Consider the following 16024-nt stretch of genomic DNA (forward strand, 5'->3'; position numbering starts at 1 on the left):
CTAGTGTCTACCCAGGTCCAACTGTCTGACCTTGGGCTACCTGCCTCCCCATCCAGTTAAGCACACTGCCGCTGTGAGGACAGATCCAATGTGTGGTATTGAAGGGTGCCAGCTTGTGACCCTAGGCAGTAAGGTCAATGGCACGACTCCTAGACTCTTGGGGTGAGTCGGCTCCTGACCCCTCACATGGTGGATAGAAGAGGATAGCGCTATAGAAACGAAGGTTTTATGGCTCACCAGAAACCTGGGATTGAAATGTCATCATCTCTACAGGCTTGGATTTGAGCGATGGAGCACCCTGAGCACCTGCCAGGCCCCAGGCCCTGATTTATGATCAGAAATGTGTGCCAGGTCTCTCTGGCACTGAGAAGTGTGTGGGTTCCGGAATGTGTGCTGGGTGCAGATCCAGGCAGGGGATGAGGAGACAGGGACTTCAGGAAGACTGACAGCATTAACACAGAGCCACCAGGGCCTGCAGGAAAGTCTTTAGAGCACTTCAGACCCCTTGGCCCTGGAGGGTGGACCACACAGTGTAGAATAGAAACCAAAGTACAGGTAATACACATTCTCTGTGCCCTGTGTGGAGCACTGCCTAGAGCTAATGGCAAAAGACTGTGAGCACCTCCAGGGAACTGGGCCTTTAGACTATAAAGTTTCCATCTGAGAGGCACTTACTAGCTTGCGATGGAACACTAACTGAAGCTCCCCCTGTGACTGAAGGACATAAAATAATCCTGAAACCTGAAAAACTCATGAGGTCTTCAGTGATCTTGGAGAAACTCTTAACGGGGAGAGCAGTCCCAGAAGAGTTCTATTACAAAATGGAAATGGTTGATATGGGATCCTGGTGCCTGAGGAAGGCAAAGAGGAGACATTCATGAGCAGGGAGCCTCTGTTGCCCTCAGACTGACTCTGGAACTGGGTGAGGAGCTGCTGGATTCTATGGTCACTTAGACAGTGCCCTATGCACAGCTCTTTACTGACTGACCAAGAGCTACTTAGTTTGTAGACAGTCATTCCTAGGTGAATGGAGCAACAAGAGTGAGACTCTGTCTCAAAAAAAAAAAAAAAAATTGTATAAAACCAAACTGTGCTCTAACAACCTTGGGCACATGTCATCAAAAGCTCCTGTGGCTATGTCATGGGCCTGCATCCTCAACCTGTCTCCGATTTTCATGGTTTACATAAGTCTGCCCTTCTTCATGGTCCAGGACACAGAGCCCTCCTGTGCAAATAACTCACAATCTTCCCACACTCAGCTATCATCAGACACCTGCAAGTTGGCTCACTGCAACTTTGTGTTACCTGTACTGCACAAAGCCCTCTTCAACAGTTGGCATAAACACTAGCCTATAAAATCTCCAGCAAGCCTTTGTTACTTTGCAATCAGCTCCTCTTCTGCGGACTGCCCATTGCCTCCTTGCTACACATTTTCCTACTTTCTCTAATAAATCTGCTTTTTTTTTTTTTTGAGATGTAGTTTCACTCTTTTTTTCCAGGCTTGACTGCAATGGTGTGATCTCGGCTCACTGCAACCTCCACCTCCCGGGTTCAAGCAAGTCTCCTGTCTCAGCCTCCCTAGTAGCTCGGATTACAGGCATGCACCAACAAGCTCAGCTAATTTTTGTATTTTTTAGTAGAGACAGGGTTTCACCATGTTGGCCAGGCTCTTCTTGAACTCCTGACCTCAGGTATATCCACCAACCTCGGCCTTCCAAAGTGCAAGGATTACAGGCATGAGTCACCGCGCCTGGCCAGAAATCTGCTTTTCTTTACCTACAACTGTTTTGGAAAAATATTTCTTTTATTATTATACTTTAAGTTCTAGGGTACATGTGCACAACATGCAGGCTTGTTACATACATGTATACATGTGCCATGTTGGTTTGCTGCGCCCATCAACTCATCATTTACATTAGATATTTCTCCTAATGCTATCCTGCCCATTACCCCCCACCTCACGGCAGGCCCCGATGTGTGATGTTCCCCTCCCTGTGTCCGTGTGTTCTCATTGTTCAGCTCCCACTTATCAGTGAGAACATGCGGTGTTTGGTTTTCTGTCCTGGTGATAGTTTGCAGAGAATGATGGTTTCCAGCTTCATCCATGTCCCTGCAAAGGACATGAGCTCATCCTTTTTTTGGCTGCATAGTATTCCATGGTGTATATGTGCCACATTTTCTTTATCCAGTCTATCATTGATGGACATTTGGGTTGGTTCCAAGTGTTTGCTATTGTGAATAGTGCCACAATAAACATACATGTGCATGTGTCTTTATAGTAGCCTGATTTATAATCCACTGGGTAAATACCCAGTAATGGGATTGCTGGGTCCAATGGTATTTCTAGTTCTACATCCTTGAGGAATCGCCACACTGTCTTCCCGCCACTGGCCCAGATACCTGTCTCTCCGCTGTGACACTTACTTACTGCTGGGTGGGATAAAGAAAAGAAGAAGAGGGAGAATGGAGCAGGAGGAAAAGCAGGGTTGGTCCAGAGAGGAGGAGGGTGGGGCTGGAGGAATGTGGGGGATTGAAACAGTAGCCCCCACCCCCCATGGGGCAAAAGCTGGGCCACTATTGCCCCTTTCTGTGTTCTTTTCTTTTTTTTTTAATTTTTTTTTATTTTGAGACAGAGTCTGGCTCTGTTGCCCAGGCTGGGGTGCAGTGGTGCGATCTTGGCTCACTGCAAGCTCCGCCTCCCGGGTTCACGCCATTCTCTTGCCTCAGCCTCCCGATTAGCTGGGACTACAGGCACCCGCCATCATGCCCTGCTAATTTTTTGTATTTTTAGTAGAGACGGGGTTTCACCGTGTTAGCCAGGATGGTCTCGATCTCCTGACCTCGTGAACCACCCACCTCAGCCTCCCAAAGTGCTGGGATTACAGGCTTGAGCAACCGTGCCTGGCTGCCCCTGTTTTCTGACCCTGACCCAAATTTCACCGCCCACATCCTTTTTAGGCGTAAAAGATGCAGTCCCATGGAGGAGGGGCAGAGCCAGGAGGCAGTGGGGCTGTGGGCTCAGAGCTCAGGAGTCGCCTCACCTGAGAAAGATGTTGTAGCTGAGAGGGCCTGGCCATGGGGTGGGCTCCAGGAAAACGCTGCTTAGGTCTGGGACAGAGCAAACTTGAAACAAAGACAACCTCTGCCACGGCTGCGCGGCGCCAAGACCTGGAGATCAGGGGTTAAATCATCGAGAGAGAGCAGGCGGTGGCAAGACAAGCAGCTCCAACCCTGGGGGAAGCCATCTTGTCCAGGTCCAGGTCTCCAGGGCTGTGGCTGCCTCCCCTCCACCGCCTCCAGAGCAGCTGGCTGGGAAGCTCTGGCGTGTGCTGCCCTCTACAGGCTGCTCAGCCTCCATGCAGCTCACCCAGCCCAGGGTTCCAAGTGAGGCCATGGGCAGTGCAGGAGGGAAGCAGTGAGTGGCTGGAACAGCCCCACCTCCCCTCTGGGGAAGACAGACAGCATGGGGGAACGCCTGGGCCTCCTGGGAGCTGTGGATGAGAGGGACAGCAGGTCCTCCAGGGCAAGGGGAGCGGGAAATGGGTCTCCCAGGTGCCTGCAGTGCTGAACAACCTGGGTCCACTGATGGGGATACAGGGAAGGGCTGGTGTCCTTCTCCCCAGAGGGAGGAGCAGACAAGAGAGAAACAGGGAGGAGGTGCAAATTCCAGTAGCCAAGAACCTGGCCCTTTAAAATCCAGGGAGTCATAGGCAGGAACATCCCCCCCCGCCACGCCCCCCACCACGCCCCCCATCCCTGCCTGGCCGGCCAAGCCTGAAGGCAGAGAAGGGATAAGTAAGGAGTCCCAGCAGGAACGAAGCCCTGGCCTCCTGTCACTCAGAGCTGTGTCACAGGAGGAGGGGGGCATGGAAAAAAACGAACACCACACCTCTTTATGAGGTTTCACATTTATTTCGGTCATAAACATATCAGCATTTCATATATAACCAGGTGTTATGTACTATTTGGCCTGGGTATAAAGCAAAACCTAAACAAATCATCTAACGCCAAAAAACCCCAATAATTTCACATTCTCAGGAAGCTTAAAGGAATAAGCTTAAACACTGATAAGGCTGACAGTCTAGACGCATCTTCAAGGCCTCTAAGGAAGGGACAAGGGAGCTGGGACTGGAATGGCTCCCTCTGAGCTTTGAGGCTGAGCGTCCTGCACCGAAGGCCCAGCAAAGGCAAAGACCAGAAGGCAGCAGCACCCTGTGTCTTCCAGAAGTGCAGGGGACAAGGTGTGGGACGCCAGATGGAAATGGGAGAGGATGAAAGTGCGAAGACCGGAAAGGCCATCCCCTCTGAAAACTACACGGACACAACACTGAATGTGTGATCTTCAGGCAGTTCTAACTTTGTCCCAGCTAAACCAGTCCCAGAACAAAACACAAAATGCCTTGAGATGGAAAAGACTGAAACCCCTAGAATGACTACATCCTAATTTATCCTACCACGACTGGACTACTGTGGAGAAGAGTTTGCTGGAAAGAGGCTAAAATGATTACTGAGGTTTTTAAATAAAATAATGGAACATGACACAAGGACAAATGTGTCAGCCATTTTAGGTCCCGTTGTCACAGTGTTTAAAAATTGATATTTCTGAGATGAGTCAGATGCTTACAGAGGGGCCAAGCTCCTCAGATAGGGAATGTGTACCCTAAAATGCAGCTCAGGAATCTCTGCCCTACAAGGCATCCCAGGGACTCAGGGTCACAGACCACCAGAAGCGAGAGGGGCCCATCCACTCCTGAGTCGGCAACCATTTCACACCATTCCCAAGCACCGTCCACTCTTCCCTCTTGATGCCGTGGCAGATGCTGGGGCAGATAAACACTCGCTCTGCCCTGAGCCCAAAGGAGGCTCAAGATTCACTAACGTTCAACTGTAATGGCGTTTGAAAGAGAAGCTCTTCGCAGTCTCAGATCTAACTTAATTCTCACTGTCCTCATCTGCTGTGGACAAGCAGGAAGAGGCAGTTCCATGACTGTCCCAGCATGACAAACCAGACACATGGCTTCCCAAAGATACCAGGCTCTTCAAAATCCTGGGCATATGTAAACATCTACTTATAAATAAATATAGATAAATATTTATTTATAAATAAACACGGCTATATACCTCTAAAATTATCAAGTAAGACAGACTGGCCCTTCAGAAGTTACCAGCCATCAAACCCTGGTCCAGTCTCAGGGCGCAGGAGGGAGAACTGGAACCCAGTCAGTGCCTCCCACAGAGGGAGGATTTCTCCCTTCGTCACTAGTTATATTTCTAGTCGTTTTTGACTGCTGATTTGCATCCAGGCAACCCACGTAAACAGCCTAATAAGTACATTTCCTAAAGTTTTTCCATGTTTACATCATTATACAAAAGGTGGAAAATAGATGTACAGCATACGGTAGTAAGCAATACAAATGTTTCTCTAATTAAGGTAGGGGTAAGCCCCAATAATCCTATCTTAAAGCTCAAAACTTTAAGTCGAACCCTGATAAGTTCACATACTCATGACTTCGCATAGGGCTGTGTCTTGATAATCTCATCAAGTCAAAAATACCCTAAACTGAAAATACAGGTAATAACTAGATAATCCCGTTCTAAAGTTAAAAAACTATATGGCAAACCATTGTGGCTGTGCGGCATCTGTAGTTAGATGTCATTAAATGCACATACCAGTAGAGATGGAGCTTGCAATATAAGAAATAGAAAAAAAGACTTGTCTCTTGATGAAGAACTGAAAAGAATGACATCCTAAAACCACTTTTTTCTTTTTAAATTGAGACGGAGTTTCACTGTGTTGACCAGGCTGGTCTTGAACTCCTGAACTCAAGCGATCCACCTGCCTCAGCCTTCCAAAGTGCTGGGATTACAGGCATGAGCCACCGCACGTGGCCTAAATCTACTCTTAATACACAATCGTATAAATCTACGCCACCAAGAATCTGATATAAATTTCTCCCGATTGCTTATCACACGCAGTATCTCATAAAAATTACTCCAAGTGTGTTGACAAAGTTCTAGAACCTTTGGTAAGCTGCCCCATATTGGATAGTAGAGTTTGTTGAGGCATGGGTCAAGTACTGGACTGTTTCTTCCAGGCTGCTTCCCTTTGTAGGAGAAAAGGTAAACGAGGGAAGCTCTGGTTTCCTGAAGAGATTCTTTCACAGGCAGGACATAGCAGAGCCTGCCTCATCTTCTTCATAAAAGAGCTTTTCGGAGCCCACCAATTGGTCCTGAATTGTTTCCTTTGCATGTCCTTCTTCCAGTGTTGCCGAGGCATCCAGCAATGTGCTGACTGAGAAGAGAGAAGAGATTTAGGGTCTTGATACTCCAAGGACAATCAGCACAGGATCGACATAGGACCCCCTGCTTCCAGCAGTGAATGCTCCAGAAGAGCCCTCTCAGCTATAGGGACAGCAGTTAGGACATTGTCCCTATTCCCTCCCGTCCTGCTGCGTCTCAAGGAACAAAACACTTACTCTCATTGGGGTCAGCATCATTCACTGGAACCAGCAGCCTCCTCCTCTGACACCCTTCAGCTTCTGCCTGTTCCTGTAACACACAGTGGGGAATGCTCTGGTCAGAGTCAGGAGTCCTGCAGTCCAGTACTGACCCCGACCACCAGCCAGCAAGAGACCTGCAGCGCTTCCCCTCTCGGTTCTCCCTGGAGATGGAGACAAACCTCTGGTCCTGCACAGCTCTTGGGCTCTGTGTGCTGGTGGCTCATTGAGACATAAGTGACATGCAGTGTCACTTTGTAAGGGTTTGGCCCAACTTTGACTACTGTATACGCCTGTGTAATTATCCCCTGATCAAGACATAGAACATTGCCACACCCCAGAAAGTCCCCTTCTGCCCCATCTAATCAACTCCCACCCACCCTCACAGGAAATGACGACTTCCTTCCAGAATTCTTACCAGCAGAGTCTCGGCAGAAGACTATATATGAGAGCACCCAGGAAAACCTAACAAAATGATTTATCCCAAGACTGTAAATGATCTTTGATCATCAATACTGTACCATATTAATAGTGTAGTTAAATAAAACATCAGTCTCTATGGAGGCTGGAAAGACATTTGGTAAAATTAAACACCAATTCTGATTTTTTTCAAAACCTTTTAGAATAGTAGGCTGCATTCTTCATGATGAGAATTTCTATATGAAACCAAAAATGAACCCCATTGCTAAGGGTGACACTTTGGAGGTCTTCCCCAGAATTCAAATCAGGACCCAAACACCTGCCTTCCCTAAGCACAGCTGAACATGGTTCTGAAAGCTCTGGCGCCTAGGCAACAAGATGGAAAATTAAAATGAGGCAAGACTCTTGGAAGAGGGCAGACACAAAAATCATTATTTTCAATGTCATTTAAAATCCCTAGGAATGAAACTACAATATTGAAATAGAAATGTATGTCTGGAGGAATGTTAAAAACATAGCAGATACAGGCCAGGTGCGGTGGCTCACACCTGTAATCCCAACACTTTGGGGGGCCGAGGAGGGTGGATCACGATGTCAGGAGTTCAAGAGCAGCATGACCAACATGGTGAAATCCCGTCTCTACTAAAGAATACAAAAATTGGCCGGGCACGGTGGCTCACGCTTGTAATCCCAGCACTTTGGGAGGCCGAGGCGGGCGGATCACGAGGTCAGGAGATCGAGACAACGGTGAAACCCTGCCTCTACTAAAAAAAAAAAAAATACAAAAAATTAGCCAGGCACCGTGGTGGCGGGCGCCTGTAGTCCCAGCTACTCGGAGAGGCTGAGGCGGGAGAATGGCGTGAATCTGGGAGGCGGAGCTTGCAGTGAGCCGAGATTGCGCCACTGCACTCCAGCCTGGGCGAGAGAGCAAGACTCCGTATCAAAAAAAAAAAGAATACAAAAATTAGCCTGGTCTAGCCAGGCGCGGTGGCTCACACTTGTAATCTCAGTACTTTGGGAGGCCGAGAGGGGCGGATCACAAGGTCAGGAGATCGAGACCATCCTGGGTAACACGGTGAAACCCTGTCTCTATTAAAAATACAAAAAATTAGCGGGGCGTGGCAGCGTGTGCCTGTAGTCCCAGCTGCTTCGGGAGGCTGAGGCAGGAGAATGGCGTGAACCTGGGAGGCGGAGCTTGCAGTGAGCTGAGATCGCGCCACTGCACTCCAGCCTGGGCGACAGAGTGAGACTCCATCTCAAAAAAAAAAAAAATTAGCCGGGCATGGTAGCACCCGCCTGTAATCCCTGCGTCTCAGGAGGCTAAGTCAGGAGAATCACTTGAACCTGGGAGGCAGAGGTTGCAGTGAGCCAAGATCGCACCACTGCACTCCAGCCTGGGTGACAGAGCAAGACTCTGTCTCAAAAAGAAAAAAAAATCAGTAGCATATCTATATACCAATAATGTTCAGGCTGAGGACCAAATCAAGAACACAGTCCCATTTACAACAGACAGACACACACACACACACACACACACACACACACACATATACACTACCTAGAAATACCTCTACCCAAGGATGTGAAAGATCTCTAGGACAATTACAAAACACTGCTAAAAGAAATCATAGATAACATGAACAAATGGAAAAACATTCCATGCTCATGGATTGGAAGAATTAATATGGCTAAAATGGGCATACTGCCAAAATCAATCTACAGATTTCATACTATTCCTATCAAATTACCAATGTCATTTTCCACAGAACTGGAAAAAATTATGGAAGTACCTGAATCACATGGACTAGTTTTTCCAGTTCTGTTCTTGTGATAGTGAATAAGACTCACAAGAGCTGATGGTTTCATAAAGAGCAGTCCCCTGCACACGCTCTCTTGCCTGTCACCATGTAAGATGTGCCTTTGCTCATCTTTCACCTTAGGCCATGATTGTGAGGCCTCCCCAGCCATGTGGAACTGTGAGTCCATTAAACCTCTTTTTCTTTATAAATTACCCAGTCTCAAGTATTTCTTCATAGCAGTATGAAAATGGAATAATACAACTCCCCATTCAACAGAAGACGCTTCGGATATTTGGCTAGCCACATGCGGAAGAATGAAAACTAGACTCCTACTTTTCACCATATACACAAATTAACTCAAGGTGGGTTAAAAGTTTAAAGGTAAGACCACGAACTATAAGAATGCTAGAAGAAAACCGAGAAAACACTCCTCTGGACATCAGCCATGGCAAAGAATTTATGATTAAGTCCTCAAAAGCAATGCAATAAAAACAAAAATTGTCAAGTGGCATCTAATTGAACTAAAGACCTTCTGCACAGCAGAAGAAACTCTCAACAGGCCGGGTGCGGGGGCTCACGCCTGTAATCCCAACACTTTGAGAGGACGAAGCAGGCAGATCACCTGAGGTTAGGAGTTCAAGACCAGCCTGACCAACAAGACAAAACCCCATCTCTACTAAAAATACAAAAATTAGCTGGGCATGGTGGCGCGTGCCTTCAATCCCAGCAACTAGGGGGGCTGAAGAGGGAGAATCACTTGAACCCAGGAGGCGGAGGTTGCAGTGAGCCGAGATCATGCCACTGAACTCCAGCCTAGGTGACAGAGCGAGAGTCTGTCTCAAAAAAAAAAAAAAAGAAAGAAAAGAAAGAAAGTATCAACAGACTAAACAGACAACTTACAGAATGGGAGAAAATATTTGCAAACTATGCATCTGACAAAGGTCTAATATTCAGGAGTTATATGCAACTTAAATGAACACACAGAAAACAACTCCATTAAAAATGGGCAAAAGACATAAACACGCATAGCTCAAAAGAAGACATAGAAGTGGCCAACAGACATATGAAAAAATGCTCATCATCATGAATCATCAGAGAAATGCAAATCAAAACTACAATGAGATACCATCTCATATAGTCAGAATGGCGATTATTAAAAAGCCAGTGCCAGTAAATGCTGGCGAGACTATGAAGAAAAAGGATCATTTATATACTTTTGGTGGGAATATAAATTCAGCCACTATGAAAAGGAGTTTGGAGATTTCTCAAAGAATTTTAAAACAACTCCTATTTAACACAGCAAACCCACCACTGAGTATAGAAAAGAAAACAAATCTGCCGGGCGCGGTGGCTCACGCCTGTAATCCCAGCACCTTGGGAGGCCAAGGCGGGTGGATCACGAGGTCAGGAATTCAAGACCAGCCTGGCCAAGATGGTGAAACCCCGTCTCTACTAAAAATACAAAAAATTAGCCGGGTATGGTGGCACACGTCTGTAATCCCAGCTACTCTGGAGGCTGAGGCAGAGAATTGCTTAAACCTGGAGGGGCGGAGGTTGCAGTGAGCCAAGATCGCACCACTGCACTCCAGCCTGGGCGACAGAGTGAGACTCCCTCTCAAAAAAAACAAAAAAAAAGGAAAACAAATCATTCTACCAAAAGACACCACTATCCATAATAGCAGTGACATGGAATCAACCTAGGGTCCCATCAACAGTGGATTGGATGAAGAAAATGTGCCATATATACACCATAGGATACCACACAGCCATAAAAAAGAATGAAATCATATTGTTTGCAGCCACAGGGATGAAGCTGGAGGCCATCATCCTAAGTGAATTAATGTAGGAACGCAAAACCAAATACTGCATGTTGCCATTTGTAAGTGGGAGCTAAACATTAGGTACTTACGACCACAAGGATGGCAACAATAGACACTGGGGACTACCAGGGAGGGGAGGGAGGGAGAGGAGGAAGGGTTGCAAAAATATTGGATACTATGCCCACAACCTGGATAAAATCATTCATACTCCAAATTTCAGCATCAAACTGGCATATGTACCCCCTGAATCAAAATAAATTTGAAAAAGGAAAAAGAAAAAATCAAAAAGTTTCCTTTGGCAGTGTATTATATATAACATAACCCCTGTAATGTAAACAAAATGTACACATGCTTGTATGAATATACATGGCATATGCATAAAGATTTCTACAAAGAATCACAAGAAATTATCCGTTGTATTCACCTGAATGAAGAAGGGCTGGGGGCTGGAGGAAGTGTTAGGGGACTACCACTATGACTCAGCACCTTTCTATAGTATAGCAGATGTGTGGCTCTGCATTCACCACTTCCAAAAAATGTGCAGCGCGGCCAGGTGCAGTGGCTTTTGCCTGTAATCCCACCACTTTGGGAGGCCAAGGTGAGAGGATGACTCAAGGCCAGGAGTTTGAGACCAGCCTGGGCAACACAGCAAGATCACATTTCTACAAATTAAAACAAAGGTGCAATGCCATTCAGCAGCATGGAGTAATTGTTGATATTTTTTGTTTGTTTTCTTCTCTTTTTATACTTCTCTTCATTAAAAAAAGAAAACATGGGATATAGTTATAGGAAAGGAAGAAAACGGGTGGAAAGTGATCCTTGTCTAGGTAAGTATTTGACAAGTGATCAAAGAGGAGCCAAAAGCAGAGAAAAATAGGAGAATCAGTTCCTAAACAGGCATGGAGGAAGGAGACCATGACTCAGAACAATTCACGGAGTTCCTCACTTCACACAGCATCACAAAAGAAATGGCACCTACGTTCCACTGGTGTATGCTACAAACCAAATCGTTCTTTAAAAGTCCATAAGAAATTAGATAGGATCCTCTTATCTTACTTATCTTGAAGGAAAGAACTTTCAAACCTTAAAAAAAAAAAACAAAATATGTGTCCAGATTTCACACCTACTCAATGTCGTATCAAAACTGGTGAATCGATGTGAATAACTGGATGTGTTTCTGTAATATAAAAGCACTTCTATGCACTGACTCAGAAATCCTACTTCTTCCTGGAAGCCTCCTTACATACTTGATCAGAAATCCGGACAAAGATTTACTGTGAAATATGTTCAATGTAGTCAGAATTTTGAAGAACATTTAAAACTTCTGCTGTTTCAAGCAAGGGCTCCCTGAGTGCTATTAGGAGCACACGATGGAGACTGTGCAGCCTTATTCAGTCCTCAATGAACCCTGTGACACTCACTCTATGCCTGTGGAGCTCCAGGCTCTGGGGACACAGCAAGGACAGGACAGGGAGTAAGAAGCAGATGTCCTGCAGACTGGCACAGTCACCACCTCAGTGCAGCTGCTCCATCCCCTGCAGTCCCCTGTCTCCCAAAGGCTTCATGTCCCCTTGGGCCAGGAAAGAGGAGGCACTGCCATGTCCCACTGTCTACAAAGCCCTGTGCAGGCAGCAGGCCAGGCATGGCACAGTCCCTCCTCAACTCACCAGCAGACGCTGTGGCTCCTCTGGCGACTCTACAGTCACACCTGTTGGCTCTGCCAGCTCCTGACCTTGGATTTCCTGCTCAGAGACCTGAGTGGGCTGCAAGTATCTGCTAGTCAGGGTCTCATTGCGGGCATTGTCCTCCGCCCCAGGAACTTGTGAAGGACATGAACGACGCCGGAAAAGGACCTTGGGAAGACAAAGAGCCCACTCAAGTCCACACCCAGGGCTCAGCTTCAGGGTCCCCAGTACACAGCTGGACCTGCCATCCCCAACCCCTTCCAATGAGGTCACCCCAGGCAGCTGAGGCTTGGCACATCCAGGACAGACACCCTGCTGAGGTGGGTCAGGTGGTCACCGCATCCCCACGGGGCCAGCTGTGGAGTGATGGTGTCACCCAGGCTGCAGGAAGGACAGAGCTGCAGCACGGCCCTCCGGTCTGTGTGCTGCTCAAAATGGCCATGTGTCCCCAACAGTCAGCCCAGAGTCCCCAGGCCATGTCAGAGAGTCAGGGCAGCCATGAGGACAAGGGATTGTGCCCACCCAGGCTCGGCAGTGGACGGGAAGCAGTTCCTGAACCCATGACACCCCCAGTTTCGGGAGAAACCAACTCACTCTGTGCACACGTTCGGGACCTCCTCCACCACCTGGAAGAGAAGGAGTCTCCTGAGCAGGTGGGGAGGGGCCCATGCAGCACCTCCCTCCCAGAGGGCGGTGGGGTGCAGGGCTGGGCTGGGGGCAGGGACACTGGACAAGGAGCCCTGGGGCTGGGGACAGGAATAGGGCCTTGGAATTCGGGGACACCCTGAGAAGGGGGATAAGAAGGGGAACTAGAGTAAAAACAAACACGTGGAAAATCTCTGTGCTCTGCTCTGACCAAGGCTGAATAAATCCCGCAACCACTTCTCATCCTGACCCTTGTCACCCAGTTGAGGAGCCGACAGCCCCCTGCCTGGCTGGACCTGAAGATGGGAGGAACTGGCCCTGCCCTCCCGGACTTGGTTGGGAGATGAGGGGTCCCCCAGTCCCAAGAGAGGGACTAATGAGACCAGGGTCCTGGGGGTTACACGGGACGTGGGGATGGGGTGATCACAAGAAGGAAGATGGAGCCAGGCTGGAGACGCTTGGACCAGGGGCAGGGACGGGGATTACTGTCTGTAGCAACGCTGCGGGAGGGGGCAGGGCAGAAAGTGCCCAGCGCTCCCACCCTCAGCCAGCACCTACCTGAGCAGATGCCTTTGAGGTAAGAAATGAGTTTCTTCCGACATAAAATGCAGACCACAGCCGCAACTGGAATGACGACTGAGGCCCCTATGCTGATGCCTGCGAGGAGATTGGTAGAGGCAGGCGTCCCCTGGTAGGTAGTCGGTGTCTTCTCCGCAGCTGGGGTTTTCCCAGTGGAACTGGCAGCTGATGCACTGCAGTTGATGTCACTCCAGGGCATACAATCACTGACCTTCACCATCCCTCTGGGACACCTGGGTACACAGAGGGAGGGAGAGGGGGACGCTTGATGGAAAGCTGGCCAGGTGGGATGAAAGAGGAGTCACCCTCCCTCCCCAATGTCCCTGAAAAGACATCAGGGGAAGGACAGGCTCCTTGTGTCAGCAAAGGGTCCCCCTATGCTCCCTTGTTTAGGTGGGGAAGGGTCTGAGCATGTACACTTCAGCCCCTCGGCCTCCCTGCTCTGGGGTCACAGCTGCAGCTCCAGGAGCCTTCTGTGCTGGGCACACACTGAGCTTCCCTGGGCTACAGGGGAGGCCTGCGTTAGGAGGAGCTGCACTCCCGGGAAGATCACAAGCCCCTGTAGCCACAAGCTGAGCCACTTCCTCCAGTTAACCCACAGTACAAGTGAGCCCTTGCCCCACCCTGTCTGCTGCTGGTTCCTCCCAATCACAGCAAACACTGGAAGGCCAGAGAAGAGCAAGTTACTCTTTGCCCCTAAAACCCAAATAGGAAAAAGAAGGACTTAGTGAGAAATCAGGGGCCAGGGTTGAGACCGGCTGGGTGGGCTCAGGTCCTCATGGGAACTTAAGGGATCTCCACCCATGGCCTTATTATGACTTTTGTGGGCTACAGGCACTTTTGTCTTTATGGGTCTCTGCCCGTATAAAAAATATGAAAAATTACATTTTTTAAATCAACTTAGAATAAGGACAAATACAAGCCACGCTGGATTCAAGTGTTTTCTTCTGATTTCAAAAGGAAATCACATTTCCTAGGTCCTCTGAAAAGGTTCAAGGCACCTAGAAAGTCACCTCCTGTGCCCAGTGAACAATTCAGCCTGGACAAAGGGACTCATGCTGGGGAGGGTATGGGAAGGGGCTGCTGCAGGGGCTAGGGGTGGGGAAAGGCAGATGGACCAGGAGGGGCCACCGCAGGCTCAGGAAACCCCATAGGCTCAGGGATGCCTCATGGGGCTGGAGGATCCATGGGGTCAGGGGAGAGATAGAGGTACCAGGTGACTCAGGTCTTTTCAGCTGTTGGGAGCCCCTGGCTGCTGTCTCACCCTGTTCTACACTTCCGGCATATCTCAGGGGAGTTTTTATCCTGGAAGCTTCCTTTTTCACACTGACACACGGTGTCTCTGGTCGTGGTGCAGGAACTCTTATTTGTTTGACCTGACAACAGAGCATAAGGTTTTGGGAATGTGTTTCCCTGACATGTCTGTCAACCCTTCCTCACCACCCCATCCCCTCCCACTCAGCTCAACTCAGTTCACCAAGGAGTTCTGAGGGCCGGTTTCTGCACCAGCACACTCGGGACTCATACAGGACACCCACCCTGTACGTAAGGACCAATACAAAAGGAGCATGATTCATTATTACATCAGATTAGGGGAAAAGCATTGTTTCGATGGCATGGTCAGTAGCAAGGGAGGTGCAAGGGCATCACCTGAGAGACTCTGCAAGGAGAGGAGCCCTTGGGGGACTTCCCAAAAGCCCCGGCCTTGCTGGGGAAGAGGAAGGGGCCTGAGAACCTGAAGGCTGAGTGAGGCCGAGCACCTGTCAGGAGCACAGAGCCCGGGAGGAGAGAGCCTGGCCCCGGAGCAGACGTGTGCCACCGCTGGAACCCAGCCCTGTCTGCTGGGCCAGGCCTCCCCTATGCTGTAATGATGCCCCCACCCCCTTGCAGGCAATAGTTTAGAAGATTTCCCAGCCAGGTGGCATACATTACAGAAAAGATTTTAGCCAGGCGCAGTGACTCACGCCTGTAATCACAGCACTCTGGGAGGCTGAGGCAGGCAGATCACCTGAGATCGAGAGTTCGAGACCAGCCTGGCCAACAATGTAGAAACCCTGTCTCTACTAAAAATACAAAAAACTGGCTGGGCACAGTGGCTCACGCCCGTAATCCCAGTACTTTGGGAGGCTGAGGTGGGTGGATCACGAGGTCAGGAGATTGAGACCATCTTGGCTAACACAGTGAAACCCTGTCTCTACTAAAAATACAAAAAAAATTATCCGGGCGTGGTGGCGGGCACCTGTAGTCACAGCTACTCAGGAGGCTGAGGCAGGAGAATGGCATGAACTCAGGAGGCGGAGCTTGCAGTGAGCCGAGATCGCGCCACTACACTCCAGCCTGGACGACAGAACGAGACTCTGTCTCACAAAAAAAAAAAAAAAAAAAAATTAGCTGGGCGTGGTGGTGCATGCCTGTAATCCCAGCTACTTAGGAGGCTGAGGTAGAAGAATCACTAAACCTGGGAGGCAGAGGTTGCGGTGAGCCAAGATCACACCATTGCCCTCAAGCTTCAGCAACAAGAGCGAAACTGTCTTAAAAAAAAAAAAGAAAAAGAAAAAAAAGATTTCTATTTTTTTTTA

At 48.6% G+C, this 16024-nt stretch overlaps 1 protein-coding gene across 1 annotated transcript in view; it reads right to left on the reverse strand.

Moving 5' to 3' along the window:
• Positions 1-3892: 3892 nt before the first annotated feature.
• The window catches only part of LOC129491396 (tumor necrosis factor receptor superfamily member 10D-like), a 28060-nt gene continuing 15928 nt past the window's right edge, over positions 3893-16024 (reverse strand). Inside the window, exons 4-9 of the mRNA XM_055295675.2 lie at positions 14710-14821; positions 13425-13678; positions 12816-12847; positions 12204-12389; positions 6477-6549; positions 3893-6292 (exon numbers count right to left, since the gene is read on the reverse strand). Of these exons, the coding sequence (XP_055151650.1) occupies positions 6159-6292; positions 6477-6549; positions 12204-12389; positions 12816-12847; positions 13425-13678; positions 14710-14821 (791 nt within the window). The 3' untranslated portion in view covers positions 3893-6158. The remainder of the gene's footprint in view (positions 6293-6476; positions 6550-12203; positions 12390-12815; positions 12848-13424; positions 13679-14709; positions 14822-16024) is intronic.

This window comes from Symphalangus syndactylus, chromosome 10, assembly GCF_028878055.3.
Source record: "Symphalangus syndactylus isolate Jambi chromosome 10, NHGRI_mSymSyn1-v2.1_pri, whole genome shotgun sequence".
NCBI lineage: Eukaryota > Metazoa > Chordata > Mammalia > Primates > Hylobatidae > Symphalangus > Symphalangus syndactylus.